Below are 21,432 nucleotides of genomic sequence, written 5' to 3'. Positions count from 1 at the left end.
ATTGCCTCTATTCTCTTTTCCAGACTTCAGAACTCTTTTTCCTTTTCTTTTTGAACCAGTGTTGGGAATTGTATTTAACATTGCTGGATTCAGTATTTTTCCAACTTGTCTTTCACTGATTTGAACATGAGAAATGGTCTTTTCTGACACAAGCAAAATGTTTAAATATGTGAAAGTCTTTGAATATTTCATATCATTTCACAGTGTCTAAAACTGCAGCAAGTTGTGTGTGATATACTTAGGAATTCAAACATGCCTAACATGAATGCAGTGCTCCAACAGCCAAATAATCATGCACACTGATGGTAATAATCATACACTACTAGTGGTAGTGTGTGAGTAGAAAGTGTGCACTTCCCCATTTCCCCTTTCTTTTTTTAATAATACATTTCTGTAGTTTATTCTTTCACACTTAAAGGTTAATGAGGTGGTTTTACTGCAATAAGAGAAAATGTTTTTATTAGAAAACCATTAGGGTTAGCCAAGTTTGAGCTTTTCTTTGAACGATGCAAGTTCAAAGAAAGCAAATTTTGTAAAAATTCAAATTTTGCTCTATGCAATCAGATTGAAATGATATGACAAAAAGATTTGGCTCCTGAGAATTTTAGAAAGTTAGGAGATCTGGCTATCAAATGGAAAAAGTCAGGCTTTCTGACTGATGAAGTATTTGATGTGGTTGCCCTTCTCACCTTCTGGTGGTTTAAAATCACAGGATTCAGGGAAGATGGAATAGGTAAGAGGCAGAGCCAAACCTGCGCTGAAGGCACTATCATTGCTGTTGTTTGAGCTTTGACAACTGAAATAGAGTCATGTGTCTGTTACAGATCAATGTGCAAAATACCAATAGGCAAAGCAGAGATACTGGAATGGATCTATTACAAACAAAATAAACCACAGAAAAAGATGCATAGCCAGCTCTGGCATATAGAACGGTAAACCTTAATTTATGGTACCCAAGATTGGGATGTGCAGTGCTTGATGTACAATACACTCTAGCCAAGTTTTGTTGGACTGTTTTAAAACTAGCAGAGAAAATTCTTTGCCTTACACAGGCAAGGCATTGTACTTGACATAAATCAACGCTTTTAAATTAATTAATAGGCAGAATTAAGGATGATTACGGCCTGGTACTCCAATAATAAATGGAGTTATGCCTAATATGTAAAAAAGAAGGTCAGTCTCAATTAAAAAAAAATAAAACAATATTTGCGTAGGAGTTTTACTTTCCTTTCGTAGTAGAAAACTATAGGCAGTAAGGAGTAAACTGCGAATTTTAAAGGGAGAAAACCATGGGATCTTTATCCTATGCTCAGAAGCTTTGCTATCTAGAAAAATAATTTTGGCTGAAAGTCCAACACTTTGACTAAAAGTCCATCTTTCAATGGCACAGAAAGGACAGAAGTTAGAAATAAATATCAGCTATAGTGTATTTTATTATTCTACTTATACTGAGGGCTGAGAGGCAAGAGGGTAAAAATCTGATTGACTCACCTCAGGAAAAATGAAGGAATTTTTCTAATATGATTTTAGAATAAAATACAAGCTCTAAAGAATGGTAGGTCCCTTTGTAAGGGACAGTAAAGTTGTTTAGCATGGTATGTAGAAGACAAAAGTTGCTAACATTTCTGTGTTTGATAAGAAGCAGGATGAGTAAGTGCTTCCTATTCTAAACACAATTTTTAGCACTGTTGGTTGCAGATTTTCTAGATTTGTTGATATGAATTTTGCTTATCGTTGAAAGTCCTGCAGAGTCAGCCACGTAGATTATTAACACTCAACCATTGATTTAATAAATGCTGAAACTTTGAATAAATTACAGAATGCCAGAAATATGCCAATATTAAAAAGTGTGTATGAGATGATAAGTAATAATTTACCCTTAAGTGTCAGCAGTGGACAAATTAGGAACAAATCTGATATGGTTACAAAACGCTGAAGAACAAAATGTTGGGTCTACAGTAAAAGACACACTGTGCTGCCAAGGAAAGATAGCTCTGTCTCACACTAAATTTCTTTGTTTGGTGTGATAAATTCTGTTGATATAGGCAGCTTCCTAGATGTATAGGACATGCCCCCTTCCTGGAAGGTGCACATCTTGTATCAACCTGCTCATAAAAAATTCAGAACTGTAAGGTATTGTAAAATATTCATTTGCCCGATCACAAAAAGTAGATGTCAATGAAAAAAAAAATTATTAAACAATAAAAATCTGTGAAGGCTAGTAGTAGGTCTTTCAGAAATTTGTCATGCTCTTGTTTCTGTATTCATTCCAAAATCAGCACCTGGAAAAAAGTTACGGCTGAAAGAGTGTTGGATTGCAAAAACTGGCAGGATGTTAAATACTGTTTGAGATAAGGAAAGTATAAGTGATTCAGATCATTAGGAAGCATGAGTTCACTGAGATGAACTGATTTTGTATCACTGCCCAAACCTGCATTTCTCTTGGTGGAAGTGTGCATGTGGTGATGAAAGGTGAATTACAGGAGATAGGGGGAAACCTCAGATTGGCAGACAGGCATGGTATGTGGCCTCTGTGCCAGAGGTGGTCGTGATGGCATGTGGGCTTAGATCAGTACTGCAGTATGAATGATGAAAGCAGGGTTTTCAGTCTTCAAAGTAGATCCTTAAACTGGAAGCAGGGCTGATCTGCAAGCTCCGAAACAACCTGAGTATGCATCATGGGAAGTTCAGTGTTACAGCCATTAATTCATGGTTTAATTAGGAAAGAAGCTGCTTTTCACATATAATTTGTCTCAAAGAAAAAAAAATCTTTGGATTTTTTCCTATTTGTAGTATAAAAATGACAAACATGAGAGATGAGAACTAAAAAAAACCTCCAGCTAAATGGTATCAATTTAAACTCAAACCAAGGAATATTTACATTGATCAAAGTTGACCTCTTTTCTTCCCTGACTTCATGTTAATAAGATGATTGATGATTAATTTACTTTGGAAATATTCCTGCAAATGAAGTCTCTTTCATATCAATCAATTTTTATAACTGAATATGTACACAACACTTGGTGTTTTGGAATGCTAATTTGCTATTGGGGTAGGCTGAAAAAGATCTCTGTTTACCTATTGGTATATTTTTGGATATACTGCTAGTTGCTCAACAGAAATCCTGCTGATCTAGACCATCTTAGTATAGATGCAAGAAGTATGCTGTAGAAAACACAGCTTGACTTGCTCCTTCTTATCTACCTCCTGCACTGTGGTATATTCTGAGTCTAAGGTGTACAGAATAGAATACTGGCATTGAAATGTACCTCTGGTATCCAGCAGGAGATGTGCTTCTTATGTCCTGTCAAATGTATCAAATTTATATAAATAAATATATCTTTTCTAGTGTTAAAATTACTGTGTTTTCTGTTTGATGTTTTCTTAAGTGTAACTTAGTGCCTTGTGAAAAAAAACAAAAACAAACAGTTAGGTGGTATTTTTTGCTTAATATTTCCCACATTTTGATGGGAGAGCTATAGACCTCTCTGAGTCTTTAATGGTTTGCTTACTTGTAAACTTCTTATGAACTTCAATTATGGACAATCTGTGACAGAATATTCACTGCAGGAGAGATCATACTCTCTGCAATCATGCATGCAATAATTTTTGGTGTATGATCTTGCTGGATAGGACTACTTCTGAAAAAACTTTGGAATGCAACTATGTCAATGGTCAGAAGAGCTAGTAGATTTTTCAAAAACAAAGTCTCACTCCAGTGAGGGAAATTTCACTGCTTGCTATATTTTGGCTGTTAGTATAAGAAGTGGTATCAGCTACAGCAATAGTAAAGCCTAGGTAATTAAAGATATACAAAAGTGGCTTGGATTGCCTTATAACATCAGTGCTCTTGCTCAATGTCTGTGTATTAAAAAAGTGAAAGTCATAGTCTCTGATAATGTTTGAAATCACTTCTTCCCAGGAATGAGTTTGTTATTCTCTTGTTATTATCATTTATTCATTTGCTTGCTATATGAATGAAAGGGATGTTTAACTGATATTCTTTGTCCATGCTATTTTAATGGACAGCTGTAACTACTGCTTTTCCACAGAGGAGGTTCTTGTGATAAAGAAGGAATAATCTTATCTGAGTTAAGAGTTTCAAGCTGACAACATTTACACAAGTTTTAACTTTCAGATTCAGCTTTTGGTACCCAGCTGACAATGGATTTGCTGAGACAGTTCCAAGGAAAAAGATAATCTCTATGTTAAAATGCTGCAGTAAATGCATTCTTTTTAAGACTCTCAGTAGAAATCCCTAATCAGCCCCACCCTAGACTATTTATCAGTTTGAAGCTGATATTGGTTCCACAAATAAGAAACAAAAGGTGACGTATTACCAAGAATTCTGGAGCTATCTCCAGGTGACTTCTTAAGTTTGGATGAAATGAACAGCGTTCCAAAAGCCATAGGCACAGAAGCCTAACTGTTCCCTAAGAGATCTTTTGTATTTGGTGCAAGTACTCCAAACTGAGCTATCACAGGTACTTTTGTCACAGAAATTATTTATGTACATTCATTAGCTGAAGCACTTGTCTTGCAGTGCACCAGTGCCACTTACCTGTGCTGTCTTCATAGACTACTGTCACTATTTTCCAGTTGTAGTATAGTACAAGATCCAAAACTGCTCTGCTGATGGCTGCATAGTCTGGGTAGAGGTTGATATAAAATGCATCCTTGTGATCAACCGTAGGGTGTTTCCATCGGGTCTGAATATGTGGGACTTCAAGTGCATTGCAAATGGACTGCACAGCGCTGACCGAGGAGCTGTGGGATGGTCCAAACAGAGCAGCTACACCAAGAGCAAGCTGATCACATGCTGCAGGGACAGGAAAAAGCTATTAGTCAGCAGAAGGAGGTAACTTGTGTAGCATTTACTGAGACCACTTATTCTTCATCCATGTCCACCATTTTGAAGTGAGAATGAGTAAACTCGTTATTCCAAAACCTACTTGTAAATACTTCCTGAAAATGGCTTTGCTGATTAGCATTATATCCTAGAACAAGCTTGCTACATATAAAAACCAAAACAGTTTAGCTCACCACTGACTTCAGATCACATTGATTCCTGAATTACTTTTCTCAGAATGGCATTTTCCTGGAGAAACCGGGAGCTTCTCATTATTGGCTTGCCAAAGAGACGTTGCATGAATTAAGTTTCATGGCAATATGTCAGGGAATACATTCATGGAATCACAACAGACACTATTACAGATTCCCACCATGACTGGCAAGCTACTACCTATGCGAGTTGCTTTAATTTCAAGCTAATGAAGTAACATAAACAGCAAAGGGCATTATGATTTATGGCACTCCATAATCGGTGTTTACAGAAGAAGCAATAAAGCTTAAAGGCATAAGTAATGACATGAAGAAATAAAGAGCCAACGTCACTGACATTTTAATATCTTTCCAAATCAGTCAAATGCCATTATCAACAAAGACTTCTTTCTCCTGATGTCTATACCCAGTGCAGTTAATATCTCCAGCAAGAAAATCTCTCCTGTAGGAGTATTTTTGTTTCTTTTCCTCTCCCGTGTGTTTTCAGGCTAACTGACATGAGATGAAGGGATATTAACTACTTTTGTCCATTTTTATAATTTACTGCAGATGTTTCTGATGGGGTCTGTACGGACTGGGACAAAGCCTTGCACCGAGCTGCCTGTTGCTCTCTTTGTAAGGTAGCTCTTTGTTGAAAGTCTAGAAATCTCTGCTATTAGACTAAATACTAAATACTTAGTGTTTAGACACCCACAATGAGCAGAGGTTTTTAAAATTAATATTTACTTATCTAATAGTAATAAAATAGAACAGAAAATCAATTATTTTCTGTTTTCAGCCTACAGACGGATGTCTCACAGATGACATAAATGCACAGGCTTTCAAAGTTTAATTCAGAAGCTTTCTGAAAAGATAGCAAATTTTAATGTGAAAATTAATAAATAATTAAATAAATAATATCAATAATTCATACTGAGAAGAAATTTCTATTTTCTGCATGGATTCCTTATGCTCATAGAATTTCAAAAATATTTGTAATGATCTCCTTTCTACAGACTACATGGACAAGGTACTGAGGTAATTTCACAGTAGTCACAGAAGAAGAGGTTTCCACTATACAGAGAATCTAATATCTTGTCAGGCTGGATTATATGGATTACAAATGCAGCACATTTCATTTTCAACAGCATATAGTATCATCATGTTTGATATTTGGAAATACGCATCATTTAAAGCTATCTTTGATGTTTTTTTTTCCCCAATCTTCAATCTTGCTTAGGAAACTAGAGTACCATAAGGAAAATTTCTTAGACATTTGAAAGGCAGCTTTCTTACATGATTTGTTTATTTTCTAGTATTTATTTGCCTTATAGCAAACATATCTTTTAACTTACTGCGAGCACGTTTTGTAACATTCACAGAAACAGATGCTATAATGAGCTGCAAAGCACATGTGCAAAGTCTTGGCAACTTATGGGTCTTTTCCTGGACTTGCTTGCTTGAGATTGCATGCACACCATGCAATTCCAGGAACTAGGCTCCTGCATATTTTTTAGCAAACTTCAAGATTGCCTCCTAGAGGTGAAGAAATACACTGTGCTTAAGGAAAGTTACGGTATTTTTTCTTCTTTCTGTTTTACTCTGGAAGTAAATTAGACACAAATAATTGGGCAATAATTTTCCCTCTGGGAACAATAAAAGAATAAGCAAAAAATGCAGAGCTTGTCCAATCCTTGTTGTACATTTGTTTGTAACAGAAGAATTGCACTCATATCTCTAACGCACTGAAGTGTTAATATTTCAGGACTGAGAGAGTACTGGTCTCTGCTCTTTAAAGTAGAAATCATTTGTTATGAATAATGGATATCTGTGTGCATGTGCTAATTATGGGTTGTGACATCCCACTGTGCTCCTTGTTAGGTAGTGATCATTTTCTGCAGAATTCCAGGTGGCAAATCTGTTTTTTGGAAAGAAAAAGTGGTTAGTCCTGCCACCTTCCATCTGGGGCTCTTAGCATGCAGACAGAATGTAGGTGTTTCATCAGAAACTATATGACAAGTCCAACTCAGCTTGATTCTTAGTTCAAGTAACTTTGAAATATAAAATCTTATGTTAACATTTGTATACACATTCTACAACTGGAGGAAAAGAGATCAGGGTGTGGAAACATGGTATGGAACAGAGATATGTTACTGACATAGTAATTGAGATAATTACCTCTTCTCGAGGCTTCAAAACTATCAAAAAGGTTAATTCTCTGGATGTCATAGGTTAATGTTGTATTAGGCATCAGTGTTCTGTTTCTATTAATGTTGGTGACTGCAAACTTGAAAGCCAATTCTTCAATATTAACAGGCTCATTTTCCACAGTTTCAAAGATCCCTCCTGTTGATAGAGATAAAGGAGAAGTATTATTCACCTCTTCATCACTGTACATAAAAGAGAAAAATAAATTATGAGCAAAACTAGGTTGTATTCATAAAGGAAAACAATTAAAATCACAGTTAAAAGCACTAAAGCAAAAGCACATTGGATCATTAGCTTGTATCTACAATGTCACCATAGGTTAGCTTGGTATTTTGAATGTTGGTTAGACCAACATCTGTGAAAGATAATGCGTGCTTATCATTCAGGTTTCCTAAAGTAAAATGCTTAAATCTTTGTTAAAACTTCTGTTGAGTTCCCAACTAAATACGTAGTGGTATTCATTGGTTTTGTTTGCCCTGCTCATTCTAATGTATGTTTAGAAATGCAATTCGGATACGTTGGAGATGTTTTCAGAAGTGTACACATCCTGGCAGTACAATTTCCACACTTAGCAGTAGCAGCTTGAGGAGAAATTGACTGGAAATTTCCTCTTGAGGTCTTTGCCTCAGAACGGCTTGTTTTGTTGTTGTTACTTACACTTTGGGCATCACTGTTTGCCATCAGCAAATGGCTTTGCTTATTCAAAGATCATTAATGTATAAGCTGAATTTGTTATAAAACATAACTGAGCCACACTGCTCCCACAAAAGATTCCAACTCTGTGCCAAAGTGGCAAGTGATGTCACCTGGGGAGTAATGTCTACCAGTACTAATATGGAACTGATTTAGAAGTCCCCTTGCAAGGACAGTGCTGCATCTATCACAACTGCTTTCAGCTTCTTCCTCTAAACTCCTAACATCTGCTTCAAACTATTTGAACAACTAGGTTGTCCCAACCCATTCTGTACAACGTCAGTCAAGCAACTGCTCTTTGAGCTCTGTTCAATTTGTCAGAACTCATTTTTTATCTTTCAGACTGAAATTGTACATGCTTCTTGATCCTTGATAAAAAAAATGATGTGAATCAGAACTTTTCTTTAACATGTAAGCAAGTAAAGAACCAATTTTGATTTTAATTTTGGAAGCATTATCAATTGTTTTCTCATGTTTTCTGAGCTCAGGAAGGTGGCTATGTTTCAAGTAAATAGGCTGTCCCACTTATACTGGGATGTCTACTCCCTCTAGCCTCTGAGATTATATAATGCCAACAACACATTCAGGCTGTCTGGGAGTATTGGGATTTGATGAATGCGTAACAAACACAGCTAATTTGAAAAAAAATAGCTCCTTTAAACAGCAATTTCCAGCTTCAGTACTTGATTTTGCAAGTATAATTTACTAATTTAGTGCGAGTCACTAGAGAATACTTTGGATTTCTCTGTTTCATATTTTCACATTTCCCCATGTGAAATTTGAGCTTTAGCCATCACTTAATATTTCCTGAGCATGAGAATGTATTCAGCTAATGCAATTTTGACGTCACCAATGTAGGAGTAGTGCAGTCATTAGCTGACAATCAGAAAATGGAAACACAGCAGAATTAAAACCTGTTTTGAATTTCAACTCAGCAATGAAAACTGGAGGCTATGAAACCCAAGTTATTTCTAGTCACTCTCAAATACACAACATCTCTAAACATCTCTCAAAACCATGTATAACAATACCTAAACACAACTTTAGAAATTTTGCCAATTTAAGCAAAGTTTTAATTTACTATATGTATTTCAGATTTGCATTTTAGGTATGCAGTTCTTTCAGAGCCTATAATTCCTCCTTACAATAATAATGATACCAACAAGCTCACCTCTTTTCTGGTTCACTAAAATTTACTTTTCCATCTTTCGTCTAAGGAACACAAGTACTTTCTGCTGGCCATAATGCTGTTTTAGTCTTGTGACAGCAATGTATAATAGTTATGTTTTGCTTGGACCTGCTCTAGAATTAGCAGAACATTATTTCATATGACAAGTGGAAAACTATTATTATTATCAGTAGCCTAAGATAACATTCTATTCAGTCAGCATATTGTTAGCAAAAAATCTTCTCCATCATGGAAACTACTATTGTGCTGTGATTGTTCTAGTTACTTGTTTCTTTGTTTATTTAACTTCAAATAACATCTTTTAACCATCCTTTGGTTAAGGAGTTTGGCAGTAGACTTTGTGTCCTATATATACTACAATCACAAGAACTTTTTCATTTCAGGATGAGGACTTTTTCCAGACCTGTAATCAGTGGCCTATTAAATTGAGATTAATTTTAATTAATGTATATTCAGGAGCTATTTATAATTCATTAGCAAATTTTTACAGAATTTTTGCTTGTTACCCTTAAAAGAAGAATAAGGATTCACTGTGCAGGGGGGAGGAGTGGAGGGAAATGAGGATTGATGGAAAGAGTGAAGGTTTTGCTAAGCAAACAAATCAAAACTGCATATATAACATCACGTAAACTTCAAATATAATCAGATATATTTCTCTGAAAGTCAGATGCACAGTCAATACGTTGGTACACATTCAACATATTGTCAGGTGCTCTTTTATACATGTTAACATAGCAGTAATGCTCTGATAGAGAACTTCAGTTAAATGCTTTAATTTGCTGGTGAGATTCTCTGGATAGATCTGCATAAGACTAGGACAGATAGTCATAATTATATGCATGAATTATATTTCATAGAATTGTAGAATCATAGCATGGTTTGGATTGGAATGAACTTCAAGGATCATCTTACTCCCATCCCCCTGCCATGGGCAGGGACATCTTCCATCTTCCACTGGGTCAGGTTGCTCAAAGCACCATCCAAGCTGGCTTTGAACATTTGCAGGGAGGGGCAATCACAACTTCTCTGGGCAACCTGTGCCAGTGTCTCATCATGTTCCAGATGACAAGTTTCTTCCTAATATCTAATCTTAATCTATGCATTTTTAGCTTAAAGCCATTACTCCTTGTCCAATCGCTACACTTTCAGATAAAACAGGTTGCTCCCCACCTTTCCTGTGGGCTCCCTTTAGGTACTTGAAGGCCCCAGTAAGGTCTCCCCAAAGCCTTCTCTTCTACAGGCTGAACAGCCCCAACACTCTCAACCTGTTTTCACAGGAGAGATGCTCCTATCTTCTTATCTTCATGGCCTCCTCCAGACCCGCTCCAACAGCTCCACATCGTTCTTGTGTTGAGGGCCCCAGACCTGGACATTGCAGTCCGGAGGGGCCTCACGAGGGCAGAGCAGAGAGGGACAATCCCCTCCCTATCCTTGCTGGTCACCCCTCTTGTGATGCAGCCCAGGACACAGTTGACCTGTGCTGTGAGTACACACTAGAGGATCTGGTTGAGTCCCTCATACCCCAAGAACTTCCACAGGGTTCTCCTTCAGCCATTCTCCAAAACTGGAACTGTTAAACACAATGCCATTCAGAGTCTCTGAAAGCTACTGCTTCCTTGCCCCCACCACTCATAGGATGGTCTCCTAAGTATGGAGACTACTGACATCACTATTTCAATCAACTAAATGTTTACTTGGCTGTCTGTTCTCCTGATAACACCCTCAAGGAAGCACTAAAGGAGTACCCTGCTGCCCAGGAAACAACTCCATGATATAGTTAATGAAGGAAATCATTGTTTGCTGTTAGTGAAGTTTGAGAAAAGCCAGAACTGCTACCGATCTTTTCTGTTGGGATCTATGTGTGTAAAAAGAGCCAAATCAGCCTATGAATTTGTACCACAAACAAAGCAGCAGGTACAGTCTTAGAATCATAGAATCGTTTGAATTGGAAGGGACCTCAAAGGTCATCTAGTCCAACTCCCTGCAATGAAGAGGGTCTGTTCCATACTGTCATGCTTTCATCTGTGTATTCTTAATAAAATCTAGCCATTTATTAAATCATTTCACTTCTCCCACGTTCTGTTGATGGCTTGACATCAAGCTTAGAATTTATTGTAAGGTTCAGGTTAAAAGAGAAAGATCAGATTAACTGACAAGTTTGATGAAGAACCTGTTTGTCAGATTATTTGTTTAAATAAACAACATTTTAAAAACAAATTAGCCAAAGGATTGTACAAGTGAAAGAAAAAAAATCAATGTTAGCTCAAGATACAAATGATGCTGAAGAAATGAGGCTGTTTCTTCTAAGCTCAAAAACAAGCACTGCCATCCAGGGTAGGCTTGGTAGCATTTAGTAGGGGCAAAGTCCTCCCTTTCACCTTCCTCCTTTCCATCCCAATTGTTCTTTGAAACAATATGTATTCTCATGCATCATAGGCCAACCAAAGTCTTCTTAGTCCTGGGTGGAGGCAGACCTATCTTTCCTTCAGGAGCAGTGGGCATGGCTGAGGCTCCCCAGAGCAGTGGGCATTGCCCCACTTCAAGAAGCATTTGGAAAATTCTCTCGGGCATAGAGTTTGAATTTTGGATGGTCCTGTGTGGAGCCTGCAGTGGGACTCAGTGGACACTGTGCGTTGCTTCCAACTTGTAATATCTTATGATTCTGTGATTCTGCACTGGCACTGTGCTTGCACCCATGGTGGGCAGTTTCAGCCTCCTGAATCACAAGAAAGCTGAGTACTCAAAGCAAGGTGAGTATGATAACTATAGGAGCTGATTTGGTTCTTGAGGATGTAAAATCTTCTTGGTGGCTGTGCCAGCAGACACAGCTGAGAAGCATGCCCATGCTCTGATTCCACATGCCCTGCTGCTCACAGACTCTGGAGAGGCAAAGCCAGACCTACATTTCTTGATTTTATTGTATGCAAGGAGCAACTCCGTCAGCCACACATAAGAACATCATTGGGAGAGCCAGTAGTCATGTTCATTTAACAAATAAACCTGCTTCAGTGCACAGTGTGTGTGTGAAGATGCCTTTCACTTTCTGCATTTACTTTACAAAGTCATGTATCAGAAACTGAAGAAAAAAGCTGTATATGCCCCCCTGTTTCTAGTTTAGCTGGGGAAAGTAAGAGGAACATGCCTACTTGGCTAATCCTCCTCTAATAGAAACAAGATCTGAACCATGAGTGACTGCTCTTCAGACAACAGCAAGGTATTTGAGTCAAACTGACAAATATGACAAAGCATCATTCCTATTCATCCTTTGAAGGAAAAAAAAAAAGCTACAGCAAGTAAAATGTCAAAAATACAAAAGCACACCTCAGTAGACTCCTGAAAAAGTGGCTCCAGCCCTTCTGAGCAAGCAAACATTTCCGGTTAATGGGGGTCATCATAGACTGAGAGAGTTTTAGAAAAGGTCATGACTGAATCAATTTCCATACCATTCAACGGATATCAACATTTCACTTCAAGACAAGGCAGAGCTCAAAAGCCTGTTATTGGAAAAATTCTCTGTCCCCATTTTAAAACCTGCCATGAACAGTAACAGCTAAAAGTTGTTGACCTTTCTGATGGCAGTTATTGACCTATCTCTCCAGGCTTTTTTGGTTGGGTTTCCTCAATGCAAAATATCTCAAACAAATTTCAGCCCCAATGCAGCAGATCTAGTATGTTCTCTTAGCTGCACATATGCAGAGTTGCCTGACTAGACATGACTGAATTTTTGCGATTTCAATCATCTTGGATGCTTTCAAAATTAAATGCAAACTTCTGAAAATATTTTTTAAAAACTATATTCTCCTTGCAGACAGATTTTCTTTACCTACTCCACAGCTAAGAAAAGAACAGTGTTTTAATGCACTGCTTTTTTTGTTTGTTTTTTACTCCCTATTGAAGTATTTCAAAAAGGCCAAGTAGAATGAAGGTAGGCTTACAGAAATAGCCCTGATAGCTTGCAAAACAGAGGTGTGAAAATACAATTGCTTTTGAAGGAGGTCTGTGTTATGCTCTGACACCTAAAGGAGACTGAAACAGAAAAAACATGTTCATCCCTTAAGCCAGCCTGAAATCCAATGGTTGCCATGGATATGCCGAAACAGCAGCTATTTTTCAAATTTAGATCTTGCTCTGGGACACTCAGACATTCATTATCTCAGTGGATAAACTTCAGATTTCCCAAATAAATTTTCTGCAAGTCTCCCCAGCTCACTGGTGGCTATATGAGGCAGATCTGCATCCAGTGTTGTACACTGAACCAGGGGTCGACCTCCTTTAAACACTGGGAGGCTGCTGTGTGTATCAGCTATTGAACTGCCATCTGGAAAATCTAAAATTCTTTATCACCACAGTAATTCTTTCTACTTTTTGACCAGTGGAAAATGTTGGCAGTGTGGGCAAAAAATGTGTTCATGTTGTTAAAATAGAGAAAAGAATTGCTGAATACAAGATAAAATTTTCAAAGACCATAAGTCAAGCCACCACTAGACACAATGAGATTTTAAAAATATGCTGCCTGGATTTTTATTTACTGACAAATTTTCATCTCCTAGCATACTATCTTGGTCCCAAAGCCAGCATTTCCAGCCCCTTAAGTTGCAGCACAGCTATTCATACACGCACATCACTCCAGATGTGAGCGTACTAGTACTAATTACAAGTATTTTGATATTATGACAGAAATTAAAGCAAGAAACAAGAGGAATTAATAAACCTGAAAGCTGTTATGTTGTTTATGTTCTATTGATGTTCTACACTTTAAAAGACTGCTATTTGAAAACAAACATGCTGACCATGCGGTAAGAAATGTTTGCAATATTAAAAGATACAACCAAAGAACAATGGAAAAATTCTCATCATGGCTAAGATTTTTCTCATAAAGACACAGGAATTTTTCTCCTCCCTGGAAAAAAATGTGTTTTTCTATGACTCACAGCTCTCTTCAGTCAAGGATAAAATTAAGATTCTATGTGGTTGATGTCTATGTTTCCTTGAATGCTCTTTTCATAGCTTAACATTGATGTGCACTTTCTCATTGGCCTGGGGAAACGTTTTTTGCACAGGGTGACACTCTCATTCAGTAATGTGGAGGCACGTGGCCCACTGGAAGGCACTGCTTCATCTCTGAAGCTTTGAGCCACTGGAGCCTCACAAGGGCATTCTGGTCCCACAGCATGCAGGCGATCCACTAGCAGGATTTCCAGAAACATCTGAACATCTACATCCCAGGGGACTGCTGCTTTGAGAAGCCTCTCCTCCTACCCACAGTACCATCTGAACACCATGGGGTCCACGAAACCTCATTAAAACCCACCTGTTAGACACTGAAGAAAAGTGAGAGTTAAAATCCTAATGAGTGTGCAGCTATGTGTCACTGGCTTCCTGAAAGAGAAGCTGTTGCTGATGCCAAGTTAATGCAAGAGATTCACAAAGCCAAATTAACATACATTTTGTCCTTGCTCCCTATCAGTACACACATGGACTCTCAGCGCTCTGCTGCCCAAATTGCTATGGGCTCACACACAGCTCTCATGCTTGAGGTGTGGGACTGAAATGGAGCAAGGCAAAGCAGTACTTACAAAGAGTTTTTCTGCAGGTTATATTCACTTGTGTAAAGTGCCGCTGGGATTGAAAGCACTTACTAGAAAACATCCCAAGCATTTCCTCCGCCTTTGTCTCTTAGAAGAGGATGTTTCCTCCTCTGCCATAAGGTGCCTGACCAAGAGCCAGTGTAAATGTACTCATCACAGAGCTAAGGCTGGTGTTCATCTTACAGGGAAAGAATAATCAAATGAGTTATTACTTACAGGCTTACATTTTAAAAATATCTTTCTTTTTAAAGCTGACTGTGTAAGATTACTTCAGAAATTGGTTATTAACTCCAATTTATATATGACCTAAAAACTACTCTGTTCTATGTGTGAATTTGAAAAAAAAAGAAAAAAGTTTCTCAGAAATAATCATTAACAATCACAATCCTATAACCAACAATAATTGCATTTTGTATTTACAAATCCAGACTGAAATGGGCTTACTCCCCGAGGTTTTAATGGAATTAAATGCATGGGTTTTGCATGAGGCTTATGGAATATAAACTAAACACATTAGTATTCCTTGCACGGGTGGAATTAGCCTTGCAATGGGGACCTCTGAGTTAGGCAGATATTATCATCCTCATTTTACAGACAGTGAAGCTGAGAGATCGAGTGACTTTTCTACCATCACTCCCTCTTCAATCTGTTCAAACCCTACTTTGGAACTCTTCCACACATTGCTCTCTGCTTCAGCCTTTTCCCTGCCTTTTGGAAACTCCTGTCCTTATCTTGGCATTTGCCATCTTCACATTCACCCAGTTTGGTTCCTGTCCAGCATGCCTTTGATTTCCTCCTATATACTCTGCCAAGTGTCACAGCCATCTCACTACTGCTGCCAGTTCCTGAATCTGGAACATGATCCTTCTGCAATTTTTCATCCTGCTGTGGCCTCCTCCTTTTGGGATGCATGACAAACAATACTGAAAGCCCATATCCTTTCCCTGCTCTAACTGCATTATTTCCAGCCATCAAAATCAAAAATAAGAAGAGGAAATGGGCATAGAAGGGAAAACCATGTTCTGGTCCTCAACAGGAATCCCCATGTCTGTTTTTGTAATCTCTGTAGCTACAAGTTTCTACCAACTACAAGAAATCCACAACCAAACTGGCAGAGAAGGACTGGCTTTGGGGGGCTGGGGTGAAAGTAACATTTTCCTTTCCATGACTGTGTAACAGGATCAAAAAACTGAAACCTGAGGCAGGTTCAATGACCTGCAACCTTGTGCAGAAAGAAAAGGTTGCAACCAAAGTGTCAAAGTCAGCAAATGTGAGGATTGCATTTGTTTGTGAGGTTAGATTTGTTTTTATAAAGGTCATTGAATATTTGACAAACTGATACTCCAAGGTTCAAAACTAAATGACTGAAATCCACTTCTGGGGCTGTGCTTAGGAGCTGAGACTACTCTGTAGCATCAGTAGAGTCTTTGCTATCAGTGGTCAGTGGGCATGGTAGAGGTGATGGCTGGACTAGGTGATAGTAGAGGTCTTTTCCAAAGTTAATGACCAAGACCAGGTTCTTGTAATTATCTGCAGACTAGCAAAGAATTGCATTCAGCTATGCTTTTATCCTTTGAAAAGCATAGGGACAAAAATACAATGGTAGTACTAGGAAGAAACTAGAAGTGCAAACTCTTTATTTGATAACTTTCAAAAATGATTGTCTTACTGCTTGTACTTTATTGTTTTCACCTGATGCAGAGACCAGTCAGCAGGCATTAAAAATACAGGATAGTACATACGCTATTTATATTATTTGTTATTCTTTTTCCCACACAACCACACTTTCCTGGGTGAACCAGATCTTCATGCATTGAAGCTTTAATTTCAAAGGAGAGAAACATGGGAGAGGGAGAGAATTGGTTCTAATTACTCATTACATGTGAAACATTGGGTGCCATCTGATGCTATTTTTGCAGCAAGTTGAAGGAAATAAGAATTTTCTCACTTCTCTTTTTGGAGCTCGTAATAGGTAGATGAACTTTACAGACAACAAGATCTGATATTGTGTGAGATGTTTTCCCCAGGAGCAGTTCACCTGGAAAAGGCACTGAAAGACGTTCAACGTTACATCACCATGCTTTCCCACTGCATGTGTGTACCTTCAGGGCTTCTGTGCCTACTAGAGTTGGTATATTGCATGTTGTGAAGGTACATGGCAAATCAAGTCTTCACATACAGCATAGCAATATTTTAATCATGATGTGTGTTACAAACTGATCTGTTCTCTTCAGGACTCCCCAGGCCACCTAGCCCAGTGCCATTGTGAGAAAAACTGCCAGCAAGACAGCGAGAAAGCCAAAGGCCAGCACAGTGGGTTCTTCACATGGATATTTTTGCTCAGTGTGAGCACTTATGATGGATAGGGATGTAAAGGGTAATCCTTTTCTTCGGGTAACAAGTGTTAGAATGAGAGGGATAGTGGCCTTAAGTCATGACAGAAGAGGTTTGGGTTGGATATTAGGAAGAATTTCTTAGAAGGAGAGGTGAAGCAGTGGCACAGGCTGCCCATGGAGGGGTGCAGTCACCGTCCCTGGAGGTGTTCAGGAGCCGTGTGGATGTGGCACTGAGGGACGTGGGAAGAGGGCATGGTGAGGATGGGCTGACAGCTGGACTGGGTGATCTTTGGTCTTTGCCAACCTTAACGATTATACCGGTTTCAGTAAGTATTGGTCGAATTTTCTCATACCTACCAGGCTGCAACAATTTATAAAGTCTTGCTGAAAGAGAAACATACTTTCTGGTGTATCTTTAAATATGTCTGAGCACTCCTTCACAGACAGTTTTCCAGCATATCTGTCACGGCCAGGGGACTTCTCTTTCAGATATTCTAACATATTGCTGATTACATGCTGGACTGTGAAATGCTTCTGAAAGTGAAAAAGTGTGGAAAAGGCAACAAGAAAGTGGAGAGGAGGTGAAAATTACAGCAGAAAAAAAAAGAAAAAAAAAAAGAAAAAAAAAGAGGTATTAATTTCACAGAAACAAAAAGTAAATGAGGAAAATGCAAAGAAAGCTAGCTAAAGGACTGAAGGAAGACTAGAAGACCAACAGGCTTGCGCTGCAGAGCTTGCTGGAAGTTGTACTTACTGGCTTTAGTTACATTCGCCACAAAAGTATTAGTGTGCATAAAAATATATTCATAATTCTCACAGATGCAAAGTAATTTTAATTTTACTTTATGTCCAAAGAAACCAAGAAGTAACTTCTCCAAATGGAGCAATAGAAGCCCTATCTAAAACAACAGCAAAGAAAACTGAATTCAGTTCAGTTATTCACACAAAAAGCTACATGCTTGTACGTAGGTACCATCTTAAAACAGGAAGTACATTTGTGCAAATAGCACTTCACCATCTTACTTTGCTGTTCCTACAAGATGTTACACTTCCCAGAAAGCAGTAATCAATACATCATGTGTAGTCACATCACTTTATTTTCTGCACTCTGACAGCAGATGACCCACAGAAAAATGTACAGCTTCACTTGGCTGAAGCCCTGGAGAGGTTGGTTACTCTATGTGGAGAGCAGTCCTGAGCCACAGGAATATAGCTTTGCCATGAAGCAACTGTGAGTTCAAGTACACAATAGCACTACTTCAGGATTAGCCATTTTTCTCATGCTCTTAGAAATAGAAAGCCAGATTTCAAATCCTAGGCTGCTCTTTGAAATGTGCATTATTCAGTAAACAGCCATTTTATGCTGAAAGTTCAGGGTAATGTCTTTAAAAAGTATGTACTCTTTGTGAGTGCCTATTAAGCACTAGTATACGTAAGATGCTTAGGAACAGAAGGTCTTTATTAAAGCTGAAGAAATCTGAGTTTATCCTGAAAAAGCATGGATAAACTCAGATCACAGAGGATCCACAAGTACATCCTTTCCAGAATGGAAGTGGCAGTGGAGGGAGGTTAGAATCGATAGGGAGAACGTTTTGCGCTTTGGTTCACTGCTCTTTTCTTTCTGGAATCCAGCAGTTACAATTCCCCTAAAGGCAGTGAGCTATTGATACAGAAATGACTGACATGGGTTTCTCTGGGTGGGTATTCCAAGGAACCCATAGCTAAGCGAACTACAGCAGAGATATCGCTTGGAAATTATATGAATGTTCTGTTTTGGAGTATTCTTAAAAATAACAGCTTAGGGTAGTCTTGTCTGAGGCTGAATGTTTCTCACACTCTGGAGATAAGCTAAAATGGAGAAGATACCTACTAATTGAAACAGAAATCTTGCTGACTCAACTTCAAAAGCACACCAGAGGCAGCACTGGGGAAGTTCTTGGCACCTCCTTCTTTGGGCTGTGCTTCTGGTCCTGCAAGATACAGGTCCTCAGCAGAGCAGGGAGAAAGGGGATCAGCACAGGAAAGATGCTATTCCCCATTTCTCCTTCCACAGCGCATCCTATCACTTGCAGTACCACAAAGCATGGCCCCAGGATTGCTGCCTTTTTTTCCCTTAAGGTCTGCTTCAGCATAATTTAGAGGCAAACTGGGTTTGGCCCAAAAGTCGTTTAAATACAACTGTTTCAGAGATGGAGAATCAAGACAAGTGTGCTTCTGATGGGGCTGAAAAGATGGCATTTCTTGTAACACCTCAGCAAAGAGGAGCAACAACTATGTTTTATAGCCATTATATAAAAGTAGATGCTCAGAGCCCGGAAGACAAGCATTACTAAAACATAGCTTGACACACTGCTTCTGAGCTGGTTTTGGCTTATAAGGGAACTACATAACACATCTATTAGGAAAACATTGTGCTGTGGAAGAGCTTTTTATTTCCTCTGACAAAAACAGCTAAGGAAACCCACCCCCAAAACAGTCCATACACAATGTTCAGGCCACAGCCAGCCTAGTGGAAGTTTTTCCCAAGACTCTTTTACTGCTCTTTTGCACAAATGAACCAATTACAATAGGACTGGAAGCCTTGCAGAACTCTAGAAAGAGTGACAAAATACAGGTAAGATTGACACTCAGATCATGACATGTTTAATTAAAAATACATATAAAAGTGAGGACTAAAACCATAAATTTGAAAGAAAGACATGAATGATCAAATTGATTTTCATTAAAATAAATACCTGTTCCCCTTCATTAGTCTTCTCCTGTAGTGGAAGGATACAAAACCAAATGTCAGCAGATTTCCCACAGTGTCAGCTATTTTGATTCTCTTGAAACTCCAAGTAAACCCCTGAGTTGAGGCACTTCTCTATGACTGTTCTCCATGGCTTGTGAAATGCCAGCAAGTTGAAATCAGCAGGATTTTCTCAGAGTTTATCTCTTATTCCTGCAACTTTAAATAAATATATTTTCCCTCCATCCTTCTGGATTACTCAGTCTCTCATGCTAGCATTCATGTAGTTTCATCCTTAAATACCCACGTATCCAAAAGGAAAACACTGAAAATGGGCTTTAATTTTTCTAAAGAAGGTATTCTTTATACTGCACCGTCAGTACAACAGCCGCTTTAAAGAAAAATATCAATATACATTTTTGATCTTCTAAAGTAAAACATCGAAGTAGGCTTAGGCTTATCTAGGACTGTGTCTTTAAGGATGAGGATGGCAAGTTTTGCAACTGCACCACTCTTAGAAGTAATGTTTAATCAGTACTCGCACTTTGAGTTGCCATATTTCTTTATAATAATGATGTTTGACTCTTGAAAAGATACTTAGTTGAAGTTTCTGCAAATTAAAGCTCTCTTCATAATTATAAATCTGGAACATTTCTACTTATGAAACTACTGAGGGACATTTTGTTCTGAAAAATATCTTATTCACTTCTACATTTGCAAATGTTAAAGTAACAAGTGTAAGGAGAGTGTATCTACACCTGCTCTCAACTTTAGGGAATGTTAAATTATGCAAACTCAGTGGAGATTTGGAGTGTAAACCCAAACTGAACCTGATAACATCTATGGAACACTTTTTTCTTTTAATGTTTCTTTTTTTGTTTTCCAAAGAACATGATATATTCTTGTTCCCACAAGACGGATTTGAAAATACTTAGGATGCAGAGATGGAACCAAGAGTTTACAGCAAAGCTTAACCATCTGATGGAGAAAGTTTTTAAATTCTTATGCATAACGGGGTATAAATTAGAGGGGACATAAGAGCCTTAACTCCAGAAATCCTTTCACCAGGCAACTTCCCTGTTGTAGCACCGCTTTTCTTAATGCTGAATATCCCCAGATGTCAGATGTTCTTTGAATCCAAACTTTTCATTCATACATCAGTCTCTGGGTTTCATAGGCCCCCACTCAAATTATTCACAAAAGCTATTAAAGCAGGATATTCTAGGCAAGCCAAATATACGAAGCATTGGCAAATTTCAGGATACCTGAGCCAGCAATCTACTGACTAGATAAAAGCCAAACATATAATGCTTTTTATCTGGGGCATACACAGGAATGCCTGTTGCACCAGCAATCATTCTCAGACTCAGGCAATCCCATGCTGAGAATTACTAGTTGATCCTCAGGGATGAATTCAGTATAAAACCAAGTGGAAAGGACTATAGCAACCAAATCTCCTTCTATTCTTTTTTTCTCATCCAGAGTGTTTTGCATATAGCACTTCTTTCTATGTTTCAAGGGCTATGTGCAGCAAATGAGATTTGTTTCAACGCACTCTGTAAAAGACACCTAAAATTCTTAAAAACAACAAAATGATCCCTGAAACACACATCCTTGCACATCAGCAAGCTTTAATGAGAACTCGGAATG

The 21,432-nt window shown here is 38.3% G+C and overlaps 1 protein-coding gene across 6 annotated transcripts in view; it reads right to left on the bottom strand.

Moving 5' to 3' along the window:
• GRIK1 (glutamate ionotropic receptor kainate type subunit 1) overlaps positions 1-21,432 on the bottom strand; it is a 155,474-nt gene that overhangs the window by 64,837 nt on the left and 69,205 nt on the right. For all 6 annotated transcript variants that reach the window (XR_008204378.1, XM_052674065.1, XM_052674061.1 and 3 more), the window contains exons 2-3: positions 7,219-7,386; positions 4,562-4,819 (exon numbers count right to left, since the gene is read on the bottom strand). Coding sequence is in view for 5 of the 6 variants with exons in the window: in XM_052674065.1 (XP_052530025.1) it covers positions 4,562-4,819; positions 7,219-7,386 (426 nt within the window). In the remaining variant the exon portion in view is untranslated. The remainder of the gene's footprint in view (positions 1-4,561; positions 4,820-7,218; positions 7,387-21,432) is intronic.

The sequence above is a fragment of the Tympanuchus pallidicinctus genome, unplaced genomic scaffold, assembly GCF_026119805.1.
Source record: "Tympanuchus pallidicinctus isolate F22 unplaced genomic scaffold, pur_lepc_1.0 scaffold14, whole genome shotgun sequence".
In the NCBI taxonomy this organism is placed as follows: domain Eukaryota; kingdom Metazoa; phylum Chordata; class Aves; order Galliformes; family Phasianidae; genus Tympanuchus; species Tympanuchus pallidicinctus.
This window is presented reverse-complemented; position numbering and strand designations above follow the sequence as displayed.